General features: G+C 41.0%; 1 protein-coding gene across 2 annotated transcripts in view; it reads left to right on the top strand.

Annotated features, from left to right (window-relative positions):
* The window catches only part of fbln2 (fibulin 2), a 61,587-nt gene that overhangs the window by 17,441 nt on the left and 16,208 nt on the right, over positions 1 to 27,938 (top strand). For both annotated transcript variants that reach the window (XM_019267238.2, XM_010744275.3), the window contains exons 3-8: positions 9,077 to 9,203; positions 11,285 to 11,414; positions 12,466 to 12,652; positions 17,785 to 17,994; positions 19,708 to 19,845; positions 21,581 to 21,682. In XM_019267238.2, coding sequence (XP_019122783.1) covers positions 9,077 to 9,203; positions 11,285 to 11,414; positions 12,466 to 12,652; positions 17,785 to 17,994; positions 19,708 to 19,845; positions 21,581 to 21,682 — 894 coding nt within the window. The remainder of the gene's footprint in view (positions 1 to 9,076; positions 9,204 to 11,284; positions 11,415 to 12,465; positions 12,653 to 17,784; positions 17,995 to 19,707; positions 19,846 to 21,580; positions 21,683 to 27,938) is intronic.

Below are 27,938 nucleotides of genomic sequence, written 5' to 3'. Positions count from 1 at the left end.
TGCCCTGCTGTCTTGTATTTAGAGGAAAACAGCAGCAGACATTTCTCACGAGGCAGCTGGAGCTAGGCCCAGGGTGCCTCGGTGGACAGGCTGCTGTTGATGGGTGTCTGGGCCTGATAGATTGCCAGACATGAAAAGGGCTGACTGGTGGTGGGAGGCTGGATGGGCACGCTGGGCATTGCAGGAGATTAGCATTTCTAGGCAAAGAGGAATAACTGTTGAGAGCAAAAACAAGCCACTGGCTCTGTTGTTTCATAAACAAGAGGCTAAGGGTGAGAGAAAAATACTGTATTTCTGACTTTGCCCCTGAGGAAGGCAGAGTGTGAGACAAAGAGAAGGCAGCGCTGTACTGTACAGGCCTCGTTTTCTATTTCAGTGAATTATATTTCAGGGGCAGCCTTGACTGTAAGGACAGTCCTTTCAAACCTACAGTACATTATATTCCCATCTGCTTTACAGATGAGACCCCGGGGGCCTGAGTGAGAAGAAAGGCAGAGGAGAAATGGAGATGATGGTTGCATATAGCAGTCATCATCTCATATGGATTTTTCAAATTCAACAATCCTTGGACTGACCTTAAAGGACCAATGTGTAGAATTTATGGCATCTAGTGGCAGTGGCGCCGTATAGGGGGGAAAAGTTAAAACAATTCCAAGGGCCCACGACTGACAGGTAAATAGGTAAACACTAATATAAAATGATTAAACCATCATCACTGAGTGTATATATTTCAAATATAATAATGAAATTAATTATCTCTTTGTTTTTACGTGTTTTGGGCAGTAAAAATTAAATAAAAATGGCCTAGCACATTTTTATGGTGGCATCAAATAGTGAACTGCACTGCAGACTGTATACAGACTGTATGCAGACTTGCATGCATGTACAAATCACCAGCAGTAAATATTGTGCTAGTACTAGTATTAAACTACAAGACGTAAAGCTTTTGATGGGGTAGTTAGGTCCTAGAGATGTGGTGACAACAGCTGCACAGAGGGGGCCCAATTGATTTTTTTGTCAGTGGTGTGGTTCCTGATTGACCCCCTCATGTCGCCCAGTCCTTCCTAGTGTGAACACTTCCTAGCGAGCAAAAGCCTTTATATAGAGTGAGTGTTCAGTTTTTCTGTTCTGGTCTACTGTAGAAACTTGGTAGTTCAACATGGTGGACTCCATGGAAGAGGACTTGCAGCATCTGTTGATATAAGTCATAGTCTAAATTTCACTGAAAACATGTTCTGGCTGTGCAAGTCAGACACAGGAACAGCAATGGAGAATTTTAAAAATAAAACGCCATGTGCAGACAACCAGACAAAAGTCTTCACTTCTGGCTGTGACTTCACAGAGCTGTGCCCATGGAATTTCGGGGTAAGGTAACACAGGTGATTATACATGAATGAAAACATAGTTCTGCATATTGTATGCCATTCCTGCCATCTGATACAACAAACCTTTTAAAGAAGTGCAATTTAAATAAAAGCTGCTGCTCAACAGGTGAGTTGCTGAAGTTCCACCTGAGACAATACTGCACTGATTGACTGACTGTTTGCAAAGGAAGCTTCTATTTTTTAAAGCAACACTAAACGCTATCTATATGTAAAAGTACACCTGTCTTTCCCCGGCCCATCTGCCAAATTAAAATTATTACAGTGGGTGTGATCTCCGGCTGGAAACGTTTTCCCCTCACAGGAAAGTGCAAATTAAAACGCAGTGAGTGAAATAAACACTATGTGTGAACATTTAGAGGCAGCTGAACATAGCAGCTTTTTGTAGACTTCATTTTATACATTGCTGTTCCAGCTCCAGGCTGATGGAGTGCATTGGCTACACCTTCTCCTCCTGGACATTTCATATCATTTCACTTGCAACACATGACACGAGTCATGAGGAGAAATGTATTAAAGCCCATATAAACATGTTTCAAATCTTGAGTATTTGTGCTACGCATTAAATAATCATGACTGAATGAGCAACAGTCAAAGTTAAAATTAAGAAGGAACCTCCTTAGATAGTATTTGAGTTTAACTCTCAAAAAAGCAGCTAGTCTGCTTCATCAGGACTCTCAGGGTGTGGTGTGGTTTGATGAGATCAGATTTAATGGCCTGCCAACATGCAAACAACCAGATAAAATAAATATCCCAGCTGCTGGTAATAAGAGCCACTGAATACACAAACAGAGTAACGTTATACCAAATATATTTTACCTATACGCACGGTAGTGACTTCACCACTTCAGTATCGTTATGATCATTATCAGGGAGAAGGCAGCGTCTGAGCTTTCTAACAGTCTTGATGTTTTAGAATCATGCACATAGACACACAATGTGCTGCCAACTAGAATACTAAGACACCAGGAACTAGTCCACTGTCGGAAAAGCTTCCATTAAGCTTTTCCTTGCTGTTGCCAAGTGCTTGCTCATGGTGTGACTTATTGGGTCTCTGTATGGTCTACACCTGCTCTTTATGGAAAGTGTGCATTTGGCGCTATATTATTTACAAATACACTGGAACCTTTTACAAGTTAGTTTTAATTAGCATAGCTTATTGTACTTGTCTTGCTTTATTTTAGCAGCCTCGTTGTCAGAACATGAAAACCATCCATTGGGAACTCTCCTGGCTCATGCTCAGAGTTGCTAGACCAAGTAGGAAAAAAGTAGCCCAATCAGAGCCTAGAAGCCTCCCAGACATCATAAAATGATCCAATATTTTCATATCTATATAGGAGTTTTCAACTTTGACAAGTACTTTATCACAGAGTTATGACAGAATAATAATTAGAAAAGGAAACAAGTTTCTACTGATTTGTAATAAACTGAAATGACATTTAGTTTTGATGGTCCCCATCAGTCAGCGCATATCGAGCTGAGCTACTGAACTCTGTCAAGCTCAATCATACTTCTAAGATGAGAGGAACAGCAGATTTATTGGGATATAGCCTGACTTTATGTTGGTGGAAACCACCTGAATGGTACAAAATGAGCCCAGCTGGACAGAAAAAACACAGAGAATCAGGCAACAATGCCGGCGCTGCCAATATCTGTAACAGGGGCTGTGCACAAAGACGGGGCAGGGGAGGGGATTTTGTTTTCCGCTCTATTAGCCAAGCTTTTCATTTAAAACACAAAATGTTCCTATGAAGATCTGGGTTTAGGACAACAGATCATGTCTGATGAACAGCAAAGACTCAGGCCAGCCCAGACAAAACACAACAAGAACATACAGCATTAAAGAGGATGGGACATGCATGTGTAACTCACAAGAGTTGAAGAGAACTCATTCCACTGTGGTCATACTGGACTGAAAAGGTCACAGTACTTTGAAACTGAACTCTGTATTGCACTGACTTGAGATCTAATATGGCAGTGAATACTGAAGAATATTCCTGCTAATGTGCTGCATTGTGTAATTTGCAGTGTATAATTTTGACAGCCTCCTCATATTGTTGTCATATTGTGAAGCAGCGAGTCAGTTCCACTCCGCCTGGTTTATTTGTTTAGGAAACACGTTGATGGATGACCGTCACTGTGTGTTTCAAGGCGGGAAAAGCGTGTGACTGTGCCAGAGTGGTGGGAGCTGAGGCAGTTAGCATCCTCGCATTGTTCTAAGCCATTACCTGCTCTGGCCCACTCGTATTATTACATCGTAAAAACGACACTCCCTGAATGCCTTGAGTGGCTCGTCGGTCCATTCATACTGGCTGCACAAATAAACACGTCGAAACAGAAAGCACTCAGAGGCAGGAAAGATGGAGTCCATCATGTTTTTGCATCTGTGAAAGTTCAACAGGAACAAACTGGCTTTTTCTTCTCAAAGTGGTGGAGGTGGTGGTGTTTTGCCTTGGTTCAGCTGTTTGCCAGGGTTTTAAGAACATCCAATTCAACTTTGCTTTAAAGCTTAACCTCTCAGCTGTTACTTCTTTGCCTTTTGGCAAAATTGACTTTTAACAGTCTATGAATATATCAGTTTCTTTTTTTTTTTTTTTTTACATTTAGCAATGCAGATTTTTTGTGCAGTGTTAAAACTTATTAATTTCAGCCAGAATGTACCTCTTGAAGTGTGAAAAATCCATTGTGTTTTTATTCTTCACTCTAGGACACAAACATTGCAGATATGAGTAGTATGATTTGCACCTTTCGAAAAGCAGCACCAAAGAATATTTATACGTTAACAATGGATCAAGTGTAATTTAAAGACGTCATTAATTGTGACTCACAGAAATTCCTCACAGGACTTTGCAGTTTCCTGTCAGCATCAGCAACGCCCGCAACCTTCCTGTTCTTGTTCAGCCTCATCACTCTCATCAACCTTGTTGGCGGCAGCAGCATTAAACTGATTTGAGTGAAAAAGCTCTGTTAAACTCAGACACAGATACAGTTATCTGGTGAACACAGTGAAGATTTGGCAGCTAAAGAGAAAGATCAGTTTCTCAGGAGCTGGTTGGGACTAAAAACAGAGCTGAAAGAAGAGCGAATATTGGACTTATGTTCATCAGTTGGACAGAGACACAGCTCCAAATGAATGTGAATGTTCCTCCATGTCTGCTTGATGTTTAAATTGGCCACTGTTCGCTAACATATTTGCCATATCAACTTGACACTATTATTGACTATTGTCAATATTATGTTTACAGCTTTTTTCTGACAATGTGTCCAAAAACATCTGTCAATGATGAAAACTTGAAATCAAATAGTTTCTTCGGAAGTAGTACATCTGACTATTTTGTGGTGAATATGTAAGAATTGCAGACAAGATTCAGCTAATGTTGATGAACTAAAGGTGCTAAAATCTCCATACAGCTGTGCTGCAGCAGAGTTGGGTGATAATTTATGTGGGTTTGTCTCAAACAATTCATTTTGCAATAGGATCACATGACATATGATCATTTGATCTATTGTTAATATAAAATATATTGATTAGTGCACCTCTAAGGCCAGAAAAACCTATAATATCAATGGTATGTACATGTCACCATCTGTAAATGAAGAATGGATGTTATGGGATGGTTAAAGGTTCTACAGACTGGTTCTGTTAATTTGGAGAAGAAGCTCCATCATATCAGTAGCGGTCAACACTAATTGGCTGGTACTTCTGGACAGCCACATATAATCTCAGCCTGATGAATCAGCAAATGAATATATCATCACCTCATTAGCGCCAAGAGCGTCCACACTACAAATGCTACTGCAAACATCAATTACATTTCATGCTGCAGTTGGTATCAGGACGTTGCCATACGTTCTCAGGCGGCGCAGATGTGTCTGACATGTGTCTCAGTGTGGTGTGAGACAGGTCTATGTTTGGCCAGACTGAGTAATGATGGGCGAGCAGTGTGAGGCCGGGCTAATCAGCCCAGACAAACCCCACAGGAGCTCCTGAAGTGAGCGGGTGTCTCTTATTTTTAGTTACATAACAGGCCAGTTTGAAGGAGAGGCAGCGCTGCCGTCCATGTCAACTCTTTCAACAATTTACAAAAGTGTGGTTTCTGAGCTATAAATGCTCACGCTGGTTTCCATTGTTTCTCTGGTAATTAGTAGGCTGCTCCTTAGTGTTAAGCTGCGTCTGACCCTCTGGTTGAACCTCATGTTTGGCCTTTGGCAAGCACTCCTGGAACATGCTTCACATCACGGTGGGAAATCACAACCATTTCCAAGCTTTCCCATTTAGTGTCAATGCAGTCGTGACTTCAAATACAGTCCCACAGTTTGTTAAGCGTCTGTACAAAATCAGACTGGGTTGACGTTTGAAACCTTCAGACGATCTCTGAAAGGTAGAGACGTGTGAGAAATCTTTTTCTCTGTCCTCACAGCTGCTGTGATAATGAAAAGAAGCATAGCTCAAACCTCATGTTTCTTGTTGGGATTAGAAACAGACTCATTAAAAAAACATGGATACGTCAGCGTCATACATGACTGTGTTTGAGATGAAAGCCTTTTTAACAAGAACATCAGTTCTACAATGAAAATGTTTTACATAGCACAAATGTTTTGGGGGCTAAAAGAAGAAGTTGCTTTAACTTTCAAGCGGCATCTTCTCTCGACTTGACACTGTTTTCTGAAGACAGTGCTTATAAATTATGCACAGTAAGCCACAGACGGCCTTTTGCTTTAAATGATTGTTTACTGAGCTTTAAAGGAGTCAATGGGGCTGAAACTGAATGCAGTGAAGGAAAATGAAAGGAGTGAAGTGAAGCTCAAAGCAGAGCTATTTAAGGCATTCCTGGCTTTATGTTTTTTTTTTTTTTTGAACATAGTATGGGATTAGCATAGTTTAGATGCATTATGCTTCGAGGTGAATACAGTACATATTGCATCAAGGAAATAATGTGTGCAGGAAATTGCTAAATCTGATCGCAGTGCTTTATTTGACACCCTGTGGAGCAAATTCTCAAATGTATCTGTTTTTAATTAGAAGAAATAAGCTCCATATTTCAACCGGAATTCTCACAATGAGGTTTAATGAACGCCGCTATATATATATATACTGTATATATATGTGTGTGTGTGTGTGTGTGTGTGTGTGTGTGTGTGTGTGTGTGCGGCGTGTGCGCATATTCATCACTGGATGCTTTTATGCATCAGAACAGTATTAGTGATTGAAATTTTTCATATCTTTTTGTTGACATAAATTAGGTTCATGTCCTCAAAGTTATAAAACAAAGCTTAATTTCACGGCAGCTTGAATATGAAGAATATGCAAATGTTCTGTACTGTACAGAAGCGAACAAAGGTTTATTGAGTTGAAAAACAAAAGCTCTTTGTCAGTGGCTTTTCTTCAAAGGGCACGGAGAGAAGTTTGGTGTGTGTGTAAGTGTGTGTGTGTGTGTGTGTTTGTGCTTGAGAGTTCATGTGTGGATAAAAGCAGCAGGGTGAGACAGCTTTGGGTCTGACGTGGATGCGATGGGGAGGCTGACGAGCTCTTGGCGCTACACACTGCCAAGCAGCAGCAGCAGCAGCAGCTTGCCTCTCGATGTGTTCTGAGCTCCATGCAGAGCAGCTGGGCTCGCAGCTACACACTGAGCAGCATAGGTGTATGTGTGAATGCGTGGAGAGGGGGGCGTTTCGGTCTCTGTGGGAAGCACAGTGTGGTGAAGAATGCCAGTGATCACTATGATGGCTGCCACACATCAGTGGCCTCGTGACGTAGGCAAGGTTTGCTGCAAATCAGCTAATTGAGAGCAAAAAAGTGCGTCTGATTTTTTTCTTTTTGCATCAACACAAATGTGAGGTTTAGAAATATGAAATGCATTCATTCAATTATGGGGATTTAATGGGTTCCTGGTTTAACACATGTTTTCTGCTCATTTCCTTCAGTTGATGATATTGAAGCAATGCCATTTTTCCTCAAGTGGTTGGCAAAATGGGGATGGTTTTGAAGAGGAGCCATTACTGGAATTTTATTTTGGTAATCTTTCACTGAATGACTGAAATGGCCAGTTAATAATGGCAACTGATTGAATTTACAGAGCCATTCATTAAGTCATATAATGTCAGCTTCATTAAGCAAAACGACTTTCATATTAATGCACATCAGCTGTGTGTCAGCCTCTGCTGCACACCGTATTTTTCTCAAACTCAGAGATGTGAAACATGAAGAGCCTCTGGTTCTGGAACTATTTTGTAAATTCATTGTAAATTCCCATTTTTCAAAGTTTCCTTTGATGATATCGTCAATGTTCCTTAACATTGTAACTCAGTGGGAGGTCTCTGTTATGTTTTTTCATCTTTTTCATCTTTCTGAGAAACAGTGTTTTTTCCATCAGTTTCATACGGCCGGTGGTTCTAACAATAAAACAGAGGACTGATAAAGGTTTAATCAGGCTTCTGCAAAGTGTAAACTTTCTGCTTGCTGTTAGCGCCATACTTATAAGTATGTGATTAAAAAATTCAGAAAGATTAATTTTAAGCTTAATGACTGCATTTTTCATTTCATTTCAAATGCTGCTCTTGGGACGGCAGATTTCTGATTATGATTTTGGTTGGTCAGTTCACCACAAGTCCAAGCTACAATATCTCAACAACTTTTACTATAATGGATTGCAATTAAATATGTTATTTGATGACTACAGGCTATGAATAACTGAGTTTGTTAATCCCCACACGTTAAATCTAGTGCCACCAACAAAAAGAAAAAAAAATCCCAGTGTCTCATCTACCACAGAAATCAGAATAAAATTTGGTGCAGATTTATAGCCAGACGATGAATCTTAATGACTCATGTGATGTCCTGAACTTTCCTCCGGTGAGCCATGAGCTCGGTTAAGAGTAATATTTGGTCCAGACATTCACCTCAGGATAAACTGTAACAATTTATTTATGTTTATATTGTTTATTTATATAGATTTTGGATTCAAACCGAATACCTGCAAAAATAATGATTCTTTTCAGACTCATGGGAACTATACTATATTTACTAATTAGCTGTAAAATGCATGTTCCCATGCATTTTACAGCTAATTAGTAAATATCAGCACGTTAATGTTAACCAGGGTAAACCTGCTGAACATCAGTATGTTGGTTAGCTTAGTTAATGTGAGCATGTTAGCTGATTGGCATTTAGCTCAAAGCACCGCTGTGGATCAGGGCACGTCTAGACTGCAAATACTTTAACACAGCTGTTCATAATTTATACTGATGATTCAACCAGGAGAGTTTGTGTCCGTCTAAAAACTGCCTGCTACCAAACATTGTCTCTGCTCCATTGTGGCTCATGGCAGCCTGTACGTTCAGAAATACTGACTCTTTGACAGTCCGTTACACTTCTTGTTCTGGACTGCTGTTCTACTTCTGAAAACTATTTATAGAATAATCTGTAACTTTCCCCAGACCTGAGTGATAAAGTTTCCAATCATGAAATGGGCTACTGTTTTCTGCTAACGTGACTGCACCTCTTTAGTTAGCTGTAGAAATCTTAAAGACGCCTTTGATGCCTTGTGCAGTCTACCATATGTTTCTGTCTGACTGCTGACTATATTCACTGAACTCTTCAAGCTTCCGTCTGTTCCATACAGTGTAGTCTCACAGACACTGAGGATTTACTGCAGAACTGTTTTTATTCCATCAGTCTTGTTTCTGGGCTGCAGGTCCAGGTCCAGAGTCTGCTGAAGACCTTCTTCAGAGCTGCTGTGCTGCCGGCCAGAAATGGGGCACAGAAAATCACCACTGCAACCACATGCCACTGCTGAACCCTGACAAGGACTCCATATGCAGGTAAGTGACCTGGCCTAAAGTGTCACATCGTAGTTTTAGTTTTACAAACACCTTTTGGAGGAGGACATTAATTTAACTTGCATATATATAAGAAATTATTTCGTTGGTTGGCTGAAATGTGGAGCCAAACAGTCACAATTCGCCTTCACACAAGCACAGCATAGGTTTATTTAATTTTTCACTGACAGCTGTGTAAAGGGGCACACAGAATCTCAGGTTAGTTTTGTCTTGAGACTTCATATTGTTATCAGAACTTGTGTTAGAAAGATGTGGGTGTTTATCGATTAGGTACAGGTTGTATGAAAGATCAAGTCATTTCTGAAACAGTATAGTAAGTATAGGATCCTGGTTTTAGGGTGTGGTACTCATACTAGGGGCTAAAAGTTATCCTGCCATCTGCTGCTTCAGTTTTCTGACCATTCTTTTTTTAATTATCTGCTCATGAAGGTGTGATGTTAACTTACTGAAAATCTTCAGACGTCAGACTCATACTCGTGCTGTTGTTATACTATATGCTCTGTGTTTTTTCTGCATTCTTTGTATCTGTATTCTGCTTTCTCTCTATAGATAGAAATTACATGTCTATCTTTCTATGAGGTTTACCATGTTTCTGCTGGAGTCTGCCCTGAACATCATGTGGATGACAAAAGCTGCTGCATGTACACATTTCACGTTTTGTGGAAGACAACAACCAACAATTCGAGTTGTTGTCGACATTAATGTTCCATATTTAACAAAAGTCATTTAGCCAAACACACCATTTGCTTCTCTTCTGTCGAGACTCTGACAGAGAGGCCGATCAGGGTTCAGTTTTCAATTCAGTTCAATTTATATATCGCAAAATCATAACCTAAGTTATTTTGTTGCCCAACAATTCCCGCCAGTTCCCATCATGAACAAGCTGTTGGTGACATTGGCAAGGAAAAAGAGGCAGCAAGCTTGAGCAGAGTTCAGATCATGGTGGGCGGCCATCTCCAGCAACCGGTTGGATTTAAAGAGGAAGAGGGCATAATAGTAATAATAGTAATAATACCAACTATAATAATTATAGAAATATAACCAATAGTAATAATACTGATGATAATATCAATATGTTGGCAGCATGTGCAACTGCAATCCAGATCTAGGTGTAGAGACGATCCATGAGAACCGAGGCAAGAAAGCAGAAACACTGTGGGAGAAACTACGTTAGTAACATGTATTAAAGGGACATGAATGTACAGATGGAGAGAAGAGCTCAGTGCATCATGGGTCCCCCGGCAGTCTAGGGTATGTTTGCTGCCCCGGGATGATATATTTCATTTTAAATGAAATTCCAGGACCTGTTTTATTAAAACACGTGTAACCAGTAACAACAGGTCACAGAGTCAACCAGGACTGAACCATCGATGAGACAGTTTCCAGTTGGAATCTGCCCAGTATGAGTTACTCAGCAAAATATTCATCAGGGCTGACTGTGACTAGGAAATATTTCAGATTCCACTGGTGTAATGTTCATTACATTTTGTGTGTGCTAGAACATCTTAGCCCTGTAATGAATTGCGGACCTCTCCAGGGTGAACCTCTCACCCAGTGTCAGCTTGGATTGGCTCCAGCCCCCTGACAACCCTGATAACAATAATAGGGTTAAGGAAAATAAATGAATAGAACTTATTCTGACTGGCATTAATTACTAAATTAAAGGCCGTTAATCATACAGATTCATTCCCGTACAAATGACACTGATTAAACTAATGGAGGCACTATGGATAAAAAATAATAATAATAAAAAAAAGACTTTAAATTACAGCTGGTCTAATGTTGCTAGATGATCATGATGGCTGTGGCAAAGATATTAACCAATTAGCCTAATGAGAGCGATACAGATGCAGGATGAGATGTGTTACAGATTTAAATGTCATTACAGAATTATTATTACAGATTTGACTTGAGTTTAGTGACTTCTTGTTCAGTTCAGTCTTGCCCTCAGAATACACTGGTTCAGCCATGCTGCCCTTTTGTGCATAATTATATCTCAACATGCGTTTGATTTTGTCCAATATTGTACAGATACATATACTGTGTGCATGTGTTTGTGTCAGTGTTGCAGAGAAGCAGTGCTGCCTCAGCTCCGTGAAGGAGAGCCAGTGTGACTCAGGTATGACTTCAGCCAGAAGAGGGGACACCTGTGAAGTGGATGAGGTGAACCAGTGCACAGATGACTCCTACCAGGTACATGACTGTCTCACCGGTATGAGAACTGCTACAGCAAACACGTTGTTTTCCAAAAGTTAAAGCATCCACCATCGATGTTCTTTATTAGATAGCACACAGCGGAGAGACACAAGAAACAAAAGGAGGGCGGTTGAGTCATGACAGGAAGACATGATGTCATGTGTGCATGGTGCACACATTGTCTAGCCAACAAGTTCTTCATTAAAACCAAACACTGAATTGATTTAATGAGGCTATATCTTCCTCTAGAATAAAACATGACTCTCTTGTGAGTCAGGTAGGGTATGACTCATCGCTTCAAATGGTTCAAGGTGACAAAACTAGACAGTGCAAACAGTGCAGACCATAGGCAGCTGACGAGTGCTGTGGATCCTTTGGAACAGTGAAAATAACATGGTGAAACTGAGTTTGCCAGTGTGTTTTAGACTTAAAACTGTTTAAACATCCCCTGGAATGCTTGTTGTTTTGGCAAGAGTGAGATTTCAGTTTCAGATACCTGCGCCAGCAGAGGCTTTTGGAAAGGTCAGACAGTTTATTTGTGTTTATTGGCAAACAGGTTGAAATATATTAGTGGACTGCCAAAGTATCCCGTTTCTGTATGCATCCTTCAGACCTGTGAATACTTCCATATGGAAATGTGAATCGTGCCTCTGCTCAGAGTCGGCTCAAATAGCACCGCCTGTTTCTCCAAGAGGAAACCCGGTGGTTTGGCACTCGAGCCAGCTTTTCATGTGTTGAGGCAGCTGAGCCAAACCATTGTGCCAGGTCATTGTTTCAGAGGAAAGTTTAAAAAAAAAAGAAGGTGAAAGTCTGGTTTTCTTTGCATGACATATGCTTCAGCTTGAGGCGGCAGCTGAAATCCTTTGCAGTGTGTTCACAGGGATGAGCAGGCCTGCATGCCTCTTTACGGTTATGTCTCCCCCTCCTCTGCTGTTTACTAAACAGGGCTAAAAGTGGAGGGCTATAAAGAGAGGTGGTGATTAGAGACATGAAGGGCACCCCAGCGACACACTCCTAATAGGCTCTGCTGTTTTGTCTGGATGGGCAGGTGTGCTGCAGCTGCTGTGCCCTTGGTTTACGGGTGCGCAGCGAAGGACGGGGTTGCGAAGCTCACCAGTACCTGAGCTACCCGTGCGCTCTCGTATTCCTCACCTGCTGCGAGGAAGACGAAGGTCCGAGCCAGATTCCTCTGAGGAGAAAGCAGATGCCCAGACCAACTTCTGTGCCTAGAAAAGGTATCTGCTACCCACCACACAGAAATGTTTATCTGCCACAGAGCTTTTCAACATGGAGAACACATTCATACACACTGTAGAGTCAGGATTTATTGTGTTTGTGTAAACAGTTTGGAACACTTCCTGGAGCCAAAGCTGCTCTAGTGAAAAAGGCAAGAAAAGAGGACGTTAATGAGCCTAGCTACCAGAGAAATACATAACTCATGGTCCATTCAGACACATGATCTTGATCCAGATGGAGTTTGCCCAGTTGTCACAGAAATAAATATCAATGTGTCCTTAAAGTTTAAAGAAAATTAAAGATGACATCTTCTGTTCCACGACAACTGCACAAATTCTACCTGCCGGTGAAGATGGTGTGATATAATCTATGTTACATTTAGAGATTACTGCTGATTCGTTACAATGTTCAGTAAATCACTCAATTTACAAATGAAAGAATCCAAAACATCAATTAAATGTCAAAATCTCTTTACAGTTACATTCAGACATAGAGAGGAGAAGTTGAAATAATTAGACTGTCGGACTGTGTATTTGCAAATGCTTACATCGAATTTGTTACCAAAAGTTTTGTGTTGCTTCGTCATATTAACAAGAAGTAAATAGTAAAGAGGTTCTGTTATCTTGTATCTGGAGTATTTGGAATTCATTTGTTCAGCCTCTCTGGACTCATAAAAGTTCACAACCACACAACGGAGTAACAGAGTAAACTTCCATGATTTCACGAATGCATCATCGTCTCGCTGGAGAGCAAATAAAGACCACAGCCGCCTTGTTGCTATGACGTTATCATCGCTGATCTCAACATGTTTGTATGCTGTTATTGCTGGTGATTGATTATGCACAAATACCGTCAAATATTACAAATGTTATAAACTTAAAAATGTTGCGCTAACTCGAAATGATGCCATCTGTTGACAGATGTTAATTCAACGGTGACTCTTCTGGAAAGAGAAATCTTGATGTTTTATCAAAAAAAAAACATAAAAAGAAAAAGATGTCATACTTTTTTTTCCAAGATCTCCAAACTGACATACCATGATTGGAAATCTGATTTCTATAAATAAATCTATAAATACTGCAAAAGTATTAAAAAAAACCTCCAGAGAAAAAACAGCCTGTATTCAGAAACTGTTTAAACGGGCCGTCAGGACATCTGTGATGTCACAACTTTACAGGCACCACCCACAACCTATCTGGCCCTCCATTAGCTGTGGTTGGCCTGTGTAGTTCATAGTTAATAGTTTCTCCGTTTTCACACTGGGGACTATAAACATTTTGAGTAAAATGAATTTTGTCAGTTTTTCAGTGTAAAACGCCACAAACCCAAATCCTGACTAGAATGGGTGTGTAGCTTGGATTGGGACATTTTAAAGTGTCTTTAAACTAGATGTACTATCATACTGCTGTTCAGGAGAGTTAGAGGCTAGTTAGAACTTGTTTTTCACTCTCAGCAGGCAGTAAATCTTGGACACACAACATTTGGTTAACTCTGCTTTCTCAACAGCTCCTTAGATCTGCTAGAATATGGAACAGATCCGGGTCGGGCCATCACTATTTTGTCCTAACTGAAGCTTATGTCTAGGGAAGAGTTTGATCTTCCAAAAGGCAGATGCTCTGGGTTGATTGGTCAGGAGTCACGTTACCATTCAGAGTAATGGGAAAAGATATATGCAAGCTGTGATGAATCAGGAACAGATGGTGGCCCAGGCTGTGGTCTCTTTACTTGTGCCAGCAAAGTTTTCCTCAGTCTCTGATCCATCAAGTACCTAATGCCAGTGACATTTACATCAATGAGGCAGCTGAGGTTCAGGATAAACATGCCTTGATGCAAAAGCTTTCCAATAGCCATTTGTATCTACTTATCTCTACAAAAAACAAGCAGTTGACCAGTTGAACCAGTTTGTTTGTCTGCTTCTGTTCAGTGCGTTGGCCTCTGAGTGTGACCTATATATCTCGTTCACAGCTGTAAGCTCCATAAGGAGGGATCTGCACATTTTTCCATTAATGACCTCAGACATGTGATGGGTTAAACAAGAAAGAGTACAGTATCCCACCACATTTATGAATGTGTTAGTCTGTTTGTATTCTCCTGTGCAGTTAGAACATTAAATCCCTCTAACAAAAGGTCCTAACTCCCAAAATCATTGATTAGGGCTCTGGTTTGTTCAGATTTTTGGGTTACATATTGTGACCAGACACTTAGAGCTGCAGTTCATTATTAGTCAGCCTTCGTGGCCGTCCTTTAATGAATAGTTGAATCCAAGTATGATGGTGAGGTAAGGTCAGCTTCCTCACGGCCTCGCTTAGCCTGTTATTTCATTCAAAACATCAGAGGAATTCCTCCTAATCCCGCCCTTTAATGGGCTCTGTTCTAACCATCGACTGCAGCTCATTTCCTTCAGCTTTAAAAGGGGAAATTTGAATGATGTCATTCTGAAGTGGGAATCAATTAACCTGCTGAAAGCTGTGAAAGGTTTAGGAGCTGCAGAAACTGAAAAGATCTCTCTTAGAGTGTGTCTGACTGTCTCTCTCACACACACAAACACATTGGTAAGATGCATGAAAGATGGGTTTACTTTGAGTGTTTTATGGATGAAAATATGGATGAGGTGCACTGTAATTATTTCCATGGGGGATATGTTTTCAGTCTTATGACTCACTGCCTTTTAATTAAAACAGGAAACATTTAATCTTGCCTTGCTCCTGTGAATTTAAACCTCAGGTAATGACTGTGAGAAATATTTGCTTAAAACCCTCAACTGGACCCATCACCCCATAATGAACTGACATGTTCATGCACAGCCCTGTGTGTTTTTGCACACCCACTGGAATAGCCTGGTGTATTTTTGCCTTTAGGGTCAACGCTATTCGGATTAAAGGAGCACTCTGCCAATTTGACATGTCAAGATCAGTTTCTCTGCAGCTCTACGGGGAGCTTTGTCAAGTCTGAGGAAATGACTCAAGTAACACTTCTTGAGTCATTTCATTTTGGACTTGGAAAGTCTGCACTGCAAACTTTGGATGTCAGGTTTGAAAGATGTATGTATATACTAGTCAGAGAAGGCCTATTGATAAATGCAACTGAGATTTTGTGGAGCATAATCCTTAAACCTACTGGAGAATATAAGTCACGATATCTCAGCCTCTGCCAAGAGGTACAATAATTCATTTTCTGTAATATCCCTTTTAGTTGTTAACATTGAATTGGGCCCTCCCAGTTCATTTTATAATTGAGCCAAATTTCCACATTCAGTTTGGTGGGGGGATCGCAGTGCTTGGTTAATTTACGATCTGGCTGTTGGACAATCAGATTTTTTGGCATGTCCAGAAATTTTGGTCAGCCGTCCTGCTGTTCTGTGGCTAAGGCAGACTGTGACTGTGCTGTGCTTTGCTGCAAAACAAATAATATTATCTCAGTCTTCCCAGGCATCTGCAGAGCCATATTTGTCTTTTTGCTTTTTGTTTTCAGTGCAAAGTTCAGTTATCCATTCACTAGTTACTGTTGCCAGATCTGATAAGCATTCCATTCATTGCAGTTTACAATTAAAACAATGGATCTTTAATTTCTCCCAAAGTAAAGGAAAGCAGGCTTCTCATTCTAGTGTGCGATTGTGGATTTTGTGACAACTCTCACTGGCAGAGAGTTCGCTAGCTTAAGCTAATGCCAACACAAAAACTCGTTTTTAACAACAACAAAAAAAGCTGTTAGATGGCGAACATGAAGACTACATACATGATAAATGCTCAAAGACTGAGGCTGAAGATCCTAGTCAAAAAGTCAGCAGTCTGACTTCCATACAGTGGATGTTCCAGGCCTTACCTCACCTGTCACCCACCTAAACCTTCACGACACAGGTTAGTTTGCATTTGCAGCTCATGTTAGACGGGATAAACATGCTGTTATACTTTTAGCAGATTGATAAAAAAGAGTCTTAGTCTGAAAGTCTAGAGCTCCATGCACTTACCACTTCAACATTGTGGCTGACACCTCCCACCCCAGATACAAACTTTTTGAGACACTCCCCTCCAGCAGGAGGTCGCAGTCCATCAGGACCAAAACCTCACCACAAGAAAAAAAAATGTTCCTGCCTGCAGCTGGACTCGTCAACAGAGACCCCCTCTGACACTTACATCTTTTTTGGATTACTGACTTTTGAAAACTATCTTGCACATTTCAAATATTCTGCATACTGTGAACTTTTGCACATTCCCTGATGAATACTTTGCACATTCCTGCACAACACTCTGCAGCTCTTTCCATTTAAATAACATCATGCACATATGTTTATAATATTTTTTTTTCAGATTGTGTTGTGATTTTATATTTATACTTCTTAATTTGGTAGAACTTGTTTTTTTATTATATTTTTCTACTTAATATGTGTGTTGTGCAGCAAAACACCGAGGCAGATTCCTTATATGTCAAGACCTACTTGGCAAAAAACCTGACTCTGATTCTAAAATCCCAAACTTCACGGGCGCGCCTTCACTACTAAGCTACTCATTTGTACACACTGACAGCTGACAAAGTCATGTCGCCTCTGTCTTTTTGTCTTTTTGTACATTCCTGGAACTGTCAAGGGACAAAACGGATCAGGTGTTCTGAGGTTGAATTCAGTGTCAGTAACTGGTTATGGGCAGTTAATCGAATTGTAGTATGAGCACAGAAGTTGTACAATTTGGCCATGCATAAGGAGTGATTAAAACATGTGACATAATGTAATGCACAAGTTAAATAAAGCGTTCAGTACTGTACTGTGATTGAGGCAGTCATTCCCTTCCTGCTAAATGATCCCCCTCTCTGATTGCTCTGTAAAAATGCTCAGCATTTTGGCACATCTCTTTTCCCAGCACTTCACTCTCACATTAGTGTCCTGTGGTCACAATAGTTTCACTACTAAGGCTCTGACCTTTGCACTTGTTACACGGTGGTCCCTTGTGATGATAATGTTATTTAGGAACTGAAGCTCTGCATTAAGCATCACTTAAACACTCTGAATGTAAAAGAGGGGCTGATGTTGTTTTATGTCTTCAAGTCGGTTTGTTGGGGAACGTGTGCAGGATAAATTATACAGGCAATATGGTGCTGTACCCCCACCACTCCCATTCCTTCTCTTCACTCCTTCCAGTTTCAGACAGCAAGTTCCCCAAGGAGGCTTTCTCCATCAGTGCCACAGATGAAGCTGCCAATGCAGTGCAAGAGCAGGAGAATGTGGATCTGTGTCAGCTCTACCTGGGCCAGCTGTGCCAGCACACATGCACCAACATCTGGGGCTCCTACCGCTGTGGCTGCCACCAGGGCTACATTCTGCAGCAGGACGGGCACTCCTGCGCACCAGGTACTGTACTCCCCATGACAGGTTGAATAACACATGATTAAAGTCATCTGGTTTTGGTTGTGCATTTAAGAATTTGACCAAAAATAAATAAGAAGGCCCAGGATAGAAGCCTGACTCACTCCAATATTAAACAGGATTATCTGATATTTAAACATTGGTCCCCCAAAATCTGCACAAACTGATCATTAAAGCCACATGTTTTTTTGAGCCAGCTAATATTTATTACCAGTACAGTACTTAAGTCTCTTGCTCGGTCACTCTGTTCTTCTTACCATCCTGTTTAGTCTCTTCAGCTCTGTCCAGAGAGGCTGTCGAGCCTAGTTACATCGCCCGCTCACTCGGCTCTGGTTATGGGATGGCACTTGTGCTGCTCTCTGTCAGCAAATTTTTTTTTCCTCAACAAGTCAAAGATCCTGTGCCACCAGTGTAAACACCAACACTTCCCCTGTACTTTGGGGAGAAATGCAAAGAGAAATAGCTGCCGTTCACAGCAGTTTACTTTGCTGTCCATCAGGACGGAGGACGGACGACATCAGAGGGAAAACCAAAAAACATTTATCTCCATAAAATGTGGCAAAAGTGATGCCAAAGTTTTGTTAGTAAAGTTACCTTAGCTAATACTGAGAAGTAGGAATGTACGCCCTGTGAGTTGATCTGTTTTCTTTCTGTGTTAAGAGTTGCACATGCACAGTGCCAATCAGCAGTTAACACATGGCATTAATAACGTTGATGTGTAACAGCTTCTGTAAGCGCGACACCCCGAGCACATCTATACACCGGCTGTCCTCGACTGTTCAAGCTGTGACAGTGCTGATAGACTACACTGAGTTTGGGTTTCAATATGTTTTTAAGATAAGCCTCATTAACTTATAATGAAGGGATCCTCAACTCTGATTTTCAAAATCTGTTACCAGACTATAAGTAGCAGGACTGAGCGACAGTGGACCACTAAAGTTAGACAGAAACTGGTATAACATAACTACAACTATGTATGTGGATATAGTACAGTACAGTAGAGTACTAAAGTACCTGACATTTGTGACATATTTGTGGTGTTTGCGTCTTACAGTGTTTGCATATTCAGTGTTGATTTAAAAAAAAAAAGATTCCCATGAATGTGTTGCCAAACATCCCAGCTATGATGATAACCTCATAATAAAAAGTAGGTCTTATCACATAGTTTGGTCTGTTAGAGCTGTGATTGTACTGTATCGATGTGTCTCCTATTTGACCGTGTGTTGGTTGTTTTACTAAGATACCAATGCCTGATTAGAATTCACTGACTGAGCTGTTCGGAAATTGCTAAACAATAAGAGGCATTAGAGGCAGGACTCTTAATTTTGATTGTATGTGTATTTATGGTCATTTTACTATGATTATTGCTGCAGTTAAACCAACAACAGATTTCATCATCATACTTATAGCACTTGAGCAAGAACCATTTAAACAGGCTCATCAAAATTCCCCACAACCTCAAATGAAAGATAATTTATTCACAGACCTCTCTCTGCTCTGTGAAAGAGTTTAATGACAGAAACATCCAGCATGTCTTGTCATTAGGAAATAGATATTAAATGGAATATTACTCTTTTCAAAGCTGGTTTCACATATCAGGAACATTTGAGTCAGACTGCCTTCATTCATTCTGCACTTTCTACTTTCTTTTTCCTCATGAACTAACAGGGTATCTGTTGTTATGTTTTTAATGTGCAGTGAGTCCTGATGAGGACAACAGAGTCAGAGAGGACAGTCCTCCCGTGGTCCCAACACAAAGTACGACAACCACCACAACAACCAGTACAACCACAACCACCACCACCACCACTCCTGCACGACTCAATCCTTGTGCAGGTAATGCCAACATTCCCCCTGCAATACACGTGACATCACAGGATTGCATTATGGCATCGTGGACATATTCTTTAAGACCATGTCATGTGAAGCTAACTTCCCAAGAAGTGACTATTTACTTTTGTTTTAATTCTATTAATTCACATGCAAGGCAGAGATCATAAGATCGGGATATTTACTAGCCTCTACTGAAGCAGGCACTTGAGCCACACTGCTTGGCGCTCACTGTTGTGTGTTAGAGAGTATAACTGAAAATAGATCACAGTGATAGTCACTTTACACATTATAGCAGTTCAACATTAAATATGGCCAGAAACTTCATATTCAGCTGCAGAAAAACTGTCATAACTAGAAAGATGTAGCAGAAGTTCCAAGATCATTGAATCCTGGTGCTATATTATAATGCTAAACTTTAAAATAGCAGATAAAAAAATGAACTTTAAAATTTTCCAGACTTTTCGATGATCCTCCCTGTGTCACCCCCCTGCTTAATTGTATTGTTGTAACTAACCCAGCTAACTAGCAGACTTCTAGGTAGAGATCTAGACATCTCAGCTGGTGTATTCAGATAAGATGTCCAGGTACAGTCCATATTTTAACATTGTAAACATCTCTTGAAAGTGTCTGGAAAATCCACCTTTACAGTCACTTTAAATTGGGAGTTGTGAAGCTGAGTGAACCTCTGATCCGTGATCTTTAAAATAACAGTCAGTATTTGTAAGCAAAGGCTCTGAGATGATTCACCAACTGTATAAAGGCAGCTGTGAGCTGATCTGGATTATATGAAACATCATTTGTAGGATTTGGGGCTCTGTTATGCACTTCCTGCTGTGAGACTCTTCCTCATGGATCACTCCCTTGGCTAAAGCTGTGTGTTACAGCTTTATGTGTAATGGGTGATGAGAGGGTTTGGGGCTTTAGAGAGTGCTTCATTTAAGGCGGTGAAGTGTACAGGCAGTCACTGGTGTCTCCAGTCTAGAGCCCAGTAGGCCGGATACATCTGCCCAACACATCAGCTTTGCTTTTATTGACACAAAACAGGTACAGTAGGTCGAGCCGGAGAAGGGCTGACGTGATGGCGCCCAAGTGCCGTCTGACTGCCCCAAGACGAATAACTCCCTTATCAACAGAAGTAAAAACTGGGACAGTTGCCTCTCTGCGTGCACTTTCACTGATAAACTGTTTGAGTCTTTGTTGATCTGCTGTGTTTACTCTGCTGCAGCTTCATGAGCCGAATTTCGATCAGGTCAGGAAGAGATCAGCAGTGCAAACCCTCGAGCTGCTGGAGTCTCTACTCCAGGCCCCAACAAAAGCCATGCTCCATCAAAGTGTCTCTGATTGTTGGTTATAAGAATATCCTGATCAATGTATCGAACGACCCTCAGACACTTTACCACCGCAGAGCTTTGGCGGGGAATGTGTTGGTGAGAAATTGTGGGGAAACAGTTCATATCCCATGCCTCTTTGACAGGGCTATCAAGCTGTTAAATAGAGAGAATTGATTCCGTTGTGTTGAATGCTGATGCTCATGAGAGGCCTCCTTCCTGTGGGGAGTGATGATCACTGCGAGGGAGGAGCCTCGGGGAACAAGACAACAGGACAATGAATTACCAAGACCAGCAGAGATGCAGCACAAAGATGAGGAATTCAAGGCATTATGAGTGAATGACTGTCCTGGAGGCGTAGCTGTGTGGGATGATTGTAATCATGCTGTTCATATTTTTGTCTCTTGCAGAAAATGGCCCCTGCAGTCAGCAGTGTACGGTGGTGGCAGGCCGAGCTCGCTGCTCCTGCTTCCCAGGGTTCTCGCTGATGACAGATGGACGTATGTGTGTAGGTAAGAGCTGCCGCTCGCGGTACTGTTGGCAGTAATTGGAGCGTTTCACAATGCTCGTATGTATCCCTTAAGCTGTCCCCCTCAAGAAGGGGCTTGCACAAGGTAGCAAACAACCCAACACCATCAACAATAGCACTCTCTGCTGTATAAATGAACAACAAACACATGCAGCCTTGACAACAGAACAAAAGTGCAATGGAGCAGTTTGTCCAGAGATCGGGACACTTTTTTAATTGGATGCAGTCACTCATGAAGGAGGAAAATGCAGGTCTTGTGATACTAAACAATGCATCAACTGATTGGGCTTCCACTTCCTGGTGGTGGACGCCGTTGCCTGGAGCATTAGTCAACCATAGCCAATTACTCTGTGGCAGCTATGGCTGCAATAACAAACACCACACATAGCATTTGTGTACTTAGTTACCTGCCTTTCATAAAGCTCTGTGTGATTGACTTTGCACAACACTGGCACCTCTGACAGGTGAAGGTCAGAATTCACGATTGCAGTTTAAATGACGATAATCAAAGGTGTGGGTTTGCAAAGGTGTGAAGAAACACATGGTAACACGACTGTCTGTGTCATATCTTCTAATTATAAACCAAAAATATATTTCATCTATACTTATATTCCAGTACTGTGCTTAGAGGGTAAGGCTGGTGTTCCATATGTTTCTTTTTTTAAAGAAATCCATGAAAAGATCGAAACAATGCATTACTTTGTCCCTCTGCAGTATGCTCTCCTATTTCCTGATCTCAAATCAGTTTGTTCCTGATGAAGACATAAATCCTGATAGCATAAGCTCCTAAAAAGCTCAGCACTTTAGTTTTTAGTAAACAGGAGGAACTAGTTTTTATTTGTAGAGGCAGGACGGCAGATATGTGTGTGAAAATAAACCATAGTGTGTGTTCATAGTCATGAAGGAACATGTCTAGCTTATTCATGTGTTTTTTGAATGGAGGTTAACAATAAGAAAATATCACCACATTTACTCTTTAATTACAGTTCGTTCCTTTCTGCTTTTCCTTTGATACATTTGAAAAGGGAAATTTGTAATCACCACATTTACTGTATTTACTATTTATATAGTTTCCGTAGTTGCATTGATACTTTCGAGTTAAAGGAGATACACTATTCAAAAAGGATTAAAAGACGTATGTAATGTGAAAAGGGTTGCTCATAGTGCTGATGGAATTATCCCTTAACTCTGAAGCCTTGCAGTTTTTTAGCCTGTTTAAGCTTGATGTTTTGGTTTTCTGACCCATGAACTCGGTTTTAGAGAAAAGGCTCTTTTAAGCCTTCTGTACACTACCTACTAACAAACAGCAGGCAGACACAGTTAGCGACTTCCTGAACATAGTGGAACATTTAGCAGCTAAAGAACCAGATAGGAGTTGGTGGAGACCAGAACCAGAGCTAAAAAAGAGTCATTATTGGACTTCCATTCTTCTGATGCCCAGAAACATGGCATGATGATGCAGTTGTTTGCTAACATGTTAGCCAGTATGACTTTACAAGGTGATAATACATTGGCATATACTGGCATGTATTGGCAATACATGGCAGTTCATTTAGCTAAAAATAATGTAGTCTGATACAACAGTCCTGCAATAAATCCGCCTTTGTGAAGGTGTGATGGTCCATTTTTGTTCAAGCTGTTTTAGGTGTTGATTCAGCTTCATGAATGTCATAAAGAGGCTGAGAGGTGTCTCTAGTATTTAGGCTTCCCTCACTGATATTTATGTAAGTATTGAGTAATAGAAAATAGTGCATTTGAGGATATAATAGATCAAAAAAACACACTGAAGGAGTCGATACATAAAGACCGCTGCTCACCAAATAAAGACGTGTTGACGGCGCAGGAGATAAGAATCAATGAAAAATGACAAGACCATCTGCTTACAAGTTTCACTGTGGAAAAATTCATCACATCGATACACCATCAGCATTAAACCTCTCCCCAGAAGAGAATGTAATTGTTACCATGCCAAAGACATTTTCCATGAGTGGCCTTACAGTAATACATTTTCTGTAGTAGTTAGTAAATTGATCCGTGAATTTGAAACAGGGCGAAAACTTGGCAGCAGTTTTCTTTTGTGAAAATATATAATCCACTTCAGGAATTTAATATACAGTTTGACCAGTGTTGCTCATGTAAATCCCTTCTTAAACCAAATGTACGTCTGAGTGTGCAAGATTTAGTTACAGAAATGGACAAGTAGGACATGAGCGATATTAATATGAAAACAGTTTTGCTCCTTTGAATGCATTGTAATTGTACAATATGTTTGTGTTGATTTGTTCTGTACACGTGACATCTATTGCACGTCTGTCCGTCCTGGGAGAGGGATCCCTCCTCTGTGGCTCTTCCTGAGGTTTCTTCCACCTTTTTTCCCTGTTAAAGGTTTTTTGTGTCACTCGAACCGAGGGTCTAAGGACAGAGGGTGTCACTCCCTGTACAGATTGTAAAGCCCTCAGAGGCAAATGTACTTTGTGACTTTGGGTTATACAAATAAAATTTGATTTGATTTGATTTTCTCAAATCATGTGCTGCTTAAATACTGAAGTCCTGAGTGTGTTCACTGGAAGTGCTGTCCTGGTTCAGTTTATTTAATCTGTCTGCCTGCCAGCAGACAGGATAATACCTCTGGATGCATAAGCACTACATAAGAGAAAAGTGTTTCCCCTCATATCACTCCATTCAGTGAGCAGAATGAAAATGTTTCTCTCCCAAAGTGTTCCCACATGTGAAAATGTGGGTGGGCAACTTTTGGTTTGGGCTGGAATGAAACAAAGCAAATAGCACGACAAGATGTGAGTGTGAGGGGGGCATTTGAGGATTTGACAGAGATGTAAGCAGACTGTGAAGTAAACTATGGAGTACTTGTTGTTGTAGATAAGATGTCATACAGACTGTGAAACACTGCAAGGCATTAACACCCAGGATGTTTGCAGTAGAATACCAGTGATACCACTGTGGTAAATATGGACATGTATTTTTTTAAGGTTATATTACTTATGATCAAAAAAAGGTGAGCTGACCAGAATGCTCCTGAACACTCCACTCCCCTGCTCTGAGCTCACAGTCTGAGAAACACGGCTAACGGACTGAACTAACAGCGGCTACAATTTGCAGCAGTTTACCATCAGGAAGAGTTCTCACAGAGAGCTGAGGCGGAGCAGCCGGAAGATATCAGAAAAAAAAAGCAGAAAACATTTTCTCCATAAAATATGATCCAGTTTCACCAAAAGCAGTCAAATAGTTAGTGGTGTGTGTCTAAGTGCTGTAAACGGTTACAAACTTCTCTTCTCTTCTTGGGTGATCGTAGCTGAAGCACACAGTTGCATAGTCTGTTACAAGGTGACATACAAATAAGAGACACCATTCACCTGATTGCAGTGTAGCCTCGAAATTGAAAAAAATCAGATGTTTTATGGTAGAAAGACGACACAATGTTGTTTTGAGCTGACATTTGTTTAACTAATGTAGGCACTTCTATCATGGCTGTGATATTTTGATTCGCATAAAGTCACCCCTCTCTTTGTGGTGTATTCAGCTGCATATGAATATGAATGAATGTGAGATTTTACCACAAAATTGTTCCCATGGCGATGTGTGTGTGTGTGTGTGTGTGTGTGTGTGTGTGTGAATAAGAAGGATAGGCTGTGTGGGCTTAACACAACCTGAATTGTAAATGTGTGGGTTAGACAGTTAATCAGTGCTCTGACATTATCTCTGCTCATCACCAGGCTGTGAATTGATATTCTTAAGTTTCCCAGGCCAACACACACACACACACACACACACACACACACACACACACACACACACACACACACACACACACACACAATCTAAATTCAGACATCATAGTGGTTTCTAGCTTTAATGCATGTGGTTGCCACCTTCCACCCTTTTATGAATTTCACTCTGAGGACTGAATGAATTGTTGTGGGCTGGGTTGGATTTGTTTTGCATTCCTCTTAAAGAGTGCATGGAGATCAGATTTCAGAGTTATTACATAGATGATAGCTACGGATGAGTGCCTGCACTAAATAACCATGGAGGCGTGCTGTGTCATCCTCTCTGTGGTCACATTGCTAACATCATCTTTGGGTTTACACGGCTAGGATTTCTGGAGATGTTATTCTGCTCCGCCAAAACCTTGTGGAAGATATTACACTGATCGAACCACATCGTTTTCAGACTGGTGGACCTGCCCAGGCAAACACAGGGAAGGATTGTAGTACAATCCAGGGTAAAGGGTAAAGTCATCCATTTAAACGGTTGCAGTCAAAATGGAAAATCATTCAAATGAATATCATCACCTTATAGACAGTAACAGACACATTGAGATCAGTGCAGATGAGTGGTATCAAGATGTACAGATAATTAATTATAAGTAATTGGGTGAGAAGTGTTTGACAATTTGATGAGAACAGATTCAACAACAACCCAGGATTCACCCAGAAAATTCACTAGCGGAGGTGTAAGCACTTTTCTGGGGCCTTGTTGTTAGCTGTGTTTCTATTTTGGACATGTGGATATGTTTTCATATGTTTTGCCTTTTTTCTAAAAAGAGTTAAAGCTCTAAAACAGGAGATTGAAACACTTTTTGAACGAGTTGTGACAGAGCGAACATTTAGGTCACATGACTGATCAGCTGTTTCCTCATGGTTCTCGTGGCTCTGTAATCCATGCATGATGGCTCCACAGAGATCTGATGGAACCTTCCTCACATTGATACATAAACAAACACAAATGTCTGATTTACATCCTGTTTTATGTTTGTTGACTTTTTGTGCACTTGAAACATGACTCACACAATGTGCTGCTCTTATTAACCAGAGAATGGGATTGCTGCACCAACGGTTGCAAAGTAACGTTAGGCATCGCAATGGTAGAGCTGTTTAAAAGATATGAAATGGTTAATGCGACTGGCGGGGAGGACAATAATTAATCACAGCGCCCGCTGGTTTATGTCTGGCCTCATCCAGTACTTCTGCAAATAACTGTCTGCATGTCTGTGAACAAAACTTGCAGGTGCACTTGGACGGGTCCTTAGTGACCTTCTGAACTTTTGCTTTACTGGCCTCAGGGATTAAAATCTGACTTGATCTGTTTTTATGGATAAAGCCTGAATAAGTATTCCTCACACGTATATACCTGAATCTATCTGCATCCTTTGTGAAGCACATCTTCCCGACTTTATCCCCTGTCACTGATGACTGGAAATCAGGCTCACAACAGTCTGCATCTGTGTAACCCTAACCCTCCTGTCTCAGACCAAATCTGCAAATAAGCCAAGGCTGACTTCATCCACCTCAGCTTGAACTTTTCAAAAAATCTCATGGTCTGCAGGGTCCAGTGTGAAAGAACAAGAGGGTGTGTGTTTGCTTCTGTGCCTCTCAGACATCTCCCAGTGCACGGCCTCCTCTGGTCTCTTGATGGAATTCTCCTAAAACTGCTATCTGTCCTCTCCGTTCGACTGAGCATTTGTAGTATTCAAAAAATAGAGTCTTTGTTTCCACCTTGTATTGGGTAACTTCACTGTGTAATAGGGCTGCCCCTGGCTACCCGTCACGGAAGGTAGGGGACTTTGAGGCAGTAGGCACTTTTTCCCTTTATTTTTATTTTTTTTTCTCTGTCTTCGATTGACGTACTGGAAATAATGCTGGCCACCAGAGTAGCGACTTTCTGCACCACTGGCAATATGCAAACATTGGAAACAGTCCCGTCCATCCCTAGGCTTGACGGAGAGCAGGACCCGGAGGATGAGGCGGACTCAGCCCTCAATGTGATTTGCCCCTGGAAATATCCTCCCTACAACGAAGACAACAGCTGTCTCTCATTGGAGAACAAATAGGGACATTTGCGAAGGCAGGCCACAAAACAAGAATATGTCACCGCTGCCTGTACAGAGAGTCCTGTAGACTCTCTCGAGTGTTACACAATGTCAAAAGGAGAAATTGTTAATTTTAGTGAGCAAGATGAATGTGTTGGCTGCATCTCCACAGAGGTTTAATATAATACAATAAACTATGTTCTGTGCTGTGAGAGGTGACGCTTGTGTAGTTTTCTGAGTTGAAAAATCTTACAGGAAAAGCTGCAAACTTCAGATCAGTGTTTTTCCTCCCCCTACTCTCTGTGGGAACGTGTTGTAAGGCACACAGTTCATTCAAATTCCCTGTAGCAAAAGCTTTGAAAGTCGAGAAAAGGCATTTCAGCAAGGGACTGCGAACAGATACACAGGCAGC

The sequence above is a fragment of the Larimichthys crocea genome, unplaced genomic scaffold (assembly GCF_000972845.2).
Source record: "Larimichthys crocea isolate SSNF unplaced genomic scaffold, L_crocea_2.0 scaffold269, whole genome shotgun sequence".
In the NCBI taxonomy this organism is placed as follows: domain Eukaryota; kingdom Metazoa; phylum Chordata; class Actinopteri; family Sciaenidae; genus Larimichthys; species Larimichthys crocea.
The sequence above is the reverse complement of the archived record's forward strand: the minus strand, read 5'-3'. Positions and strand labels throughout refer to the sequence as shown.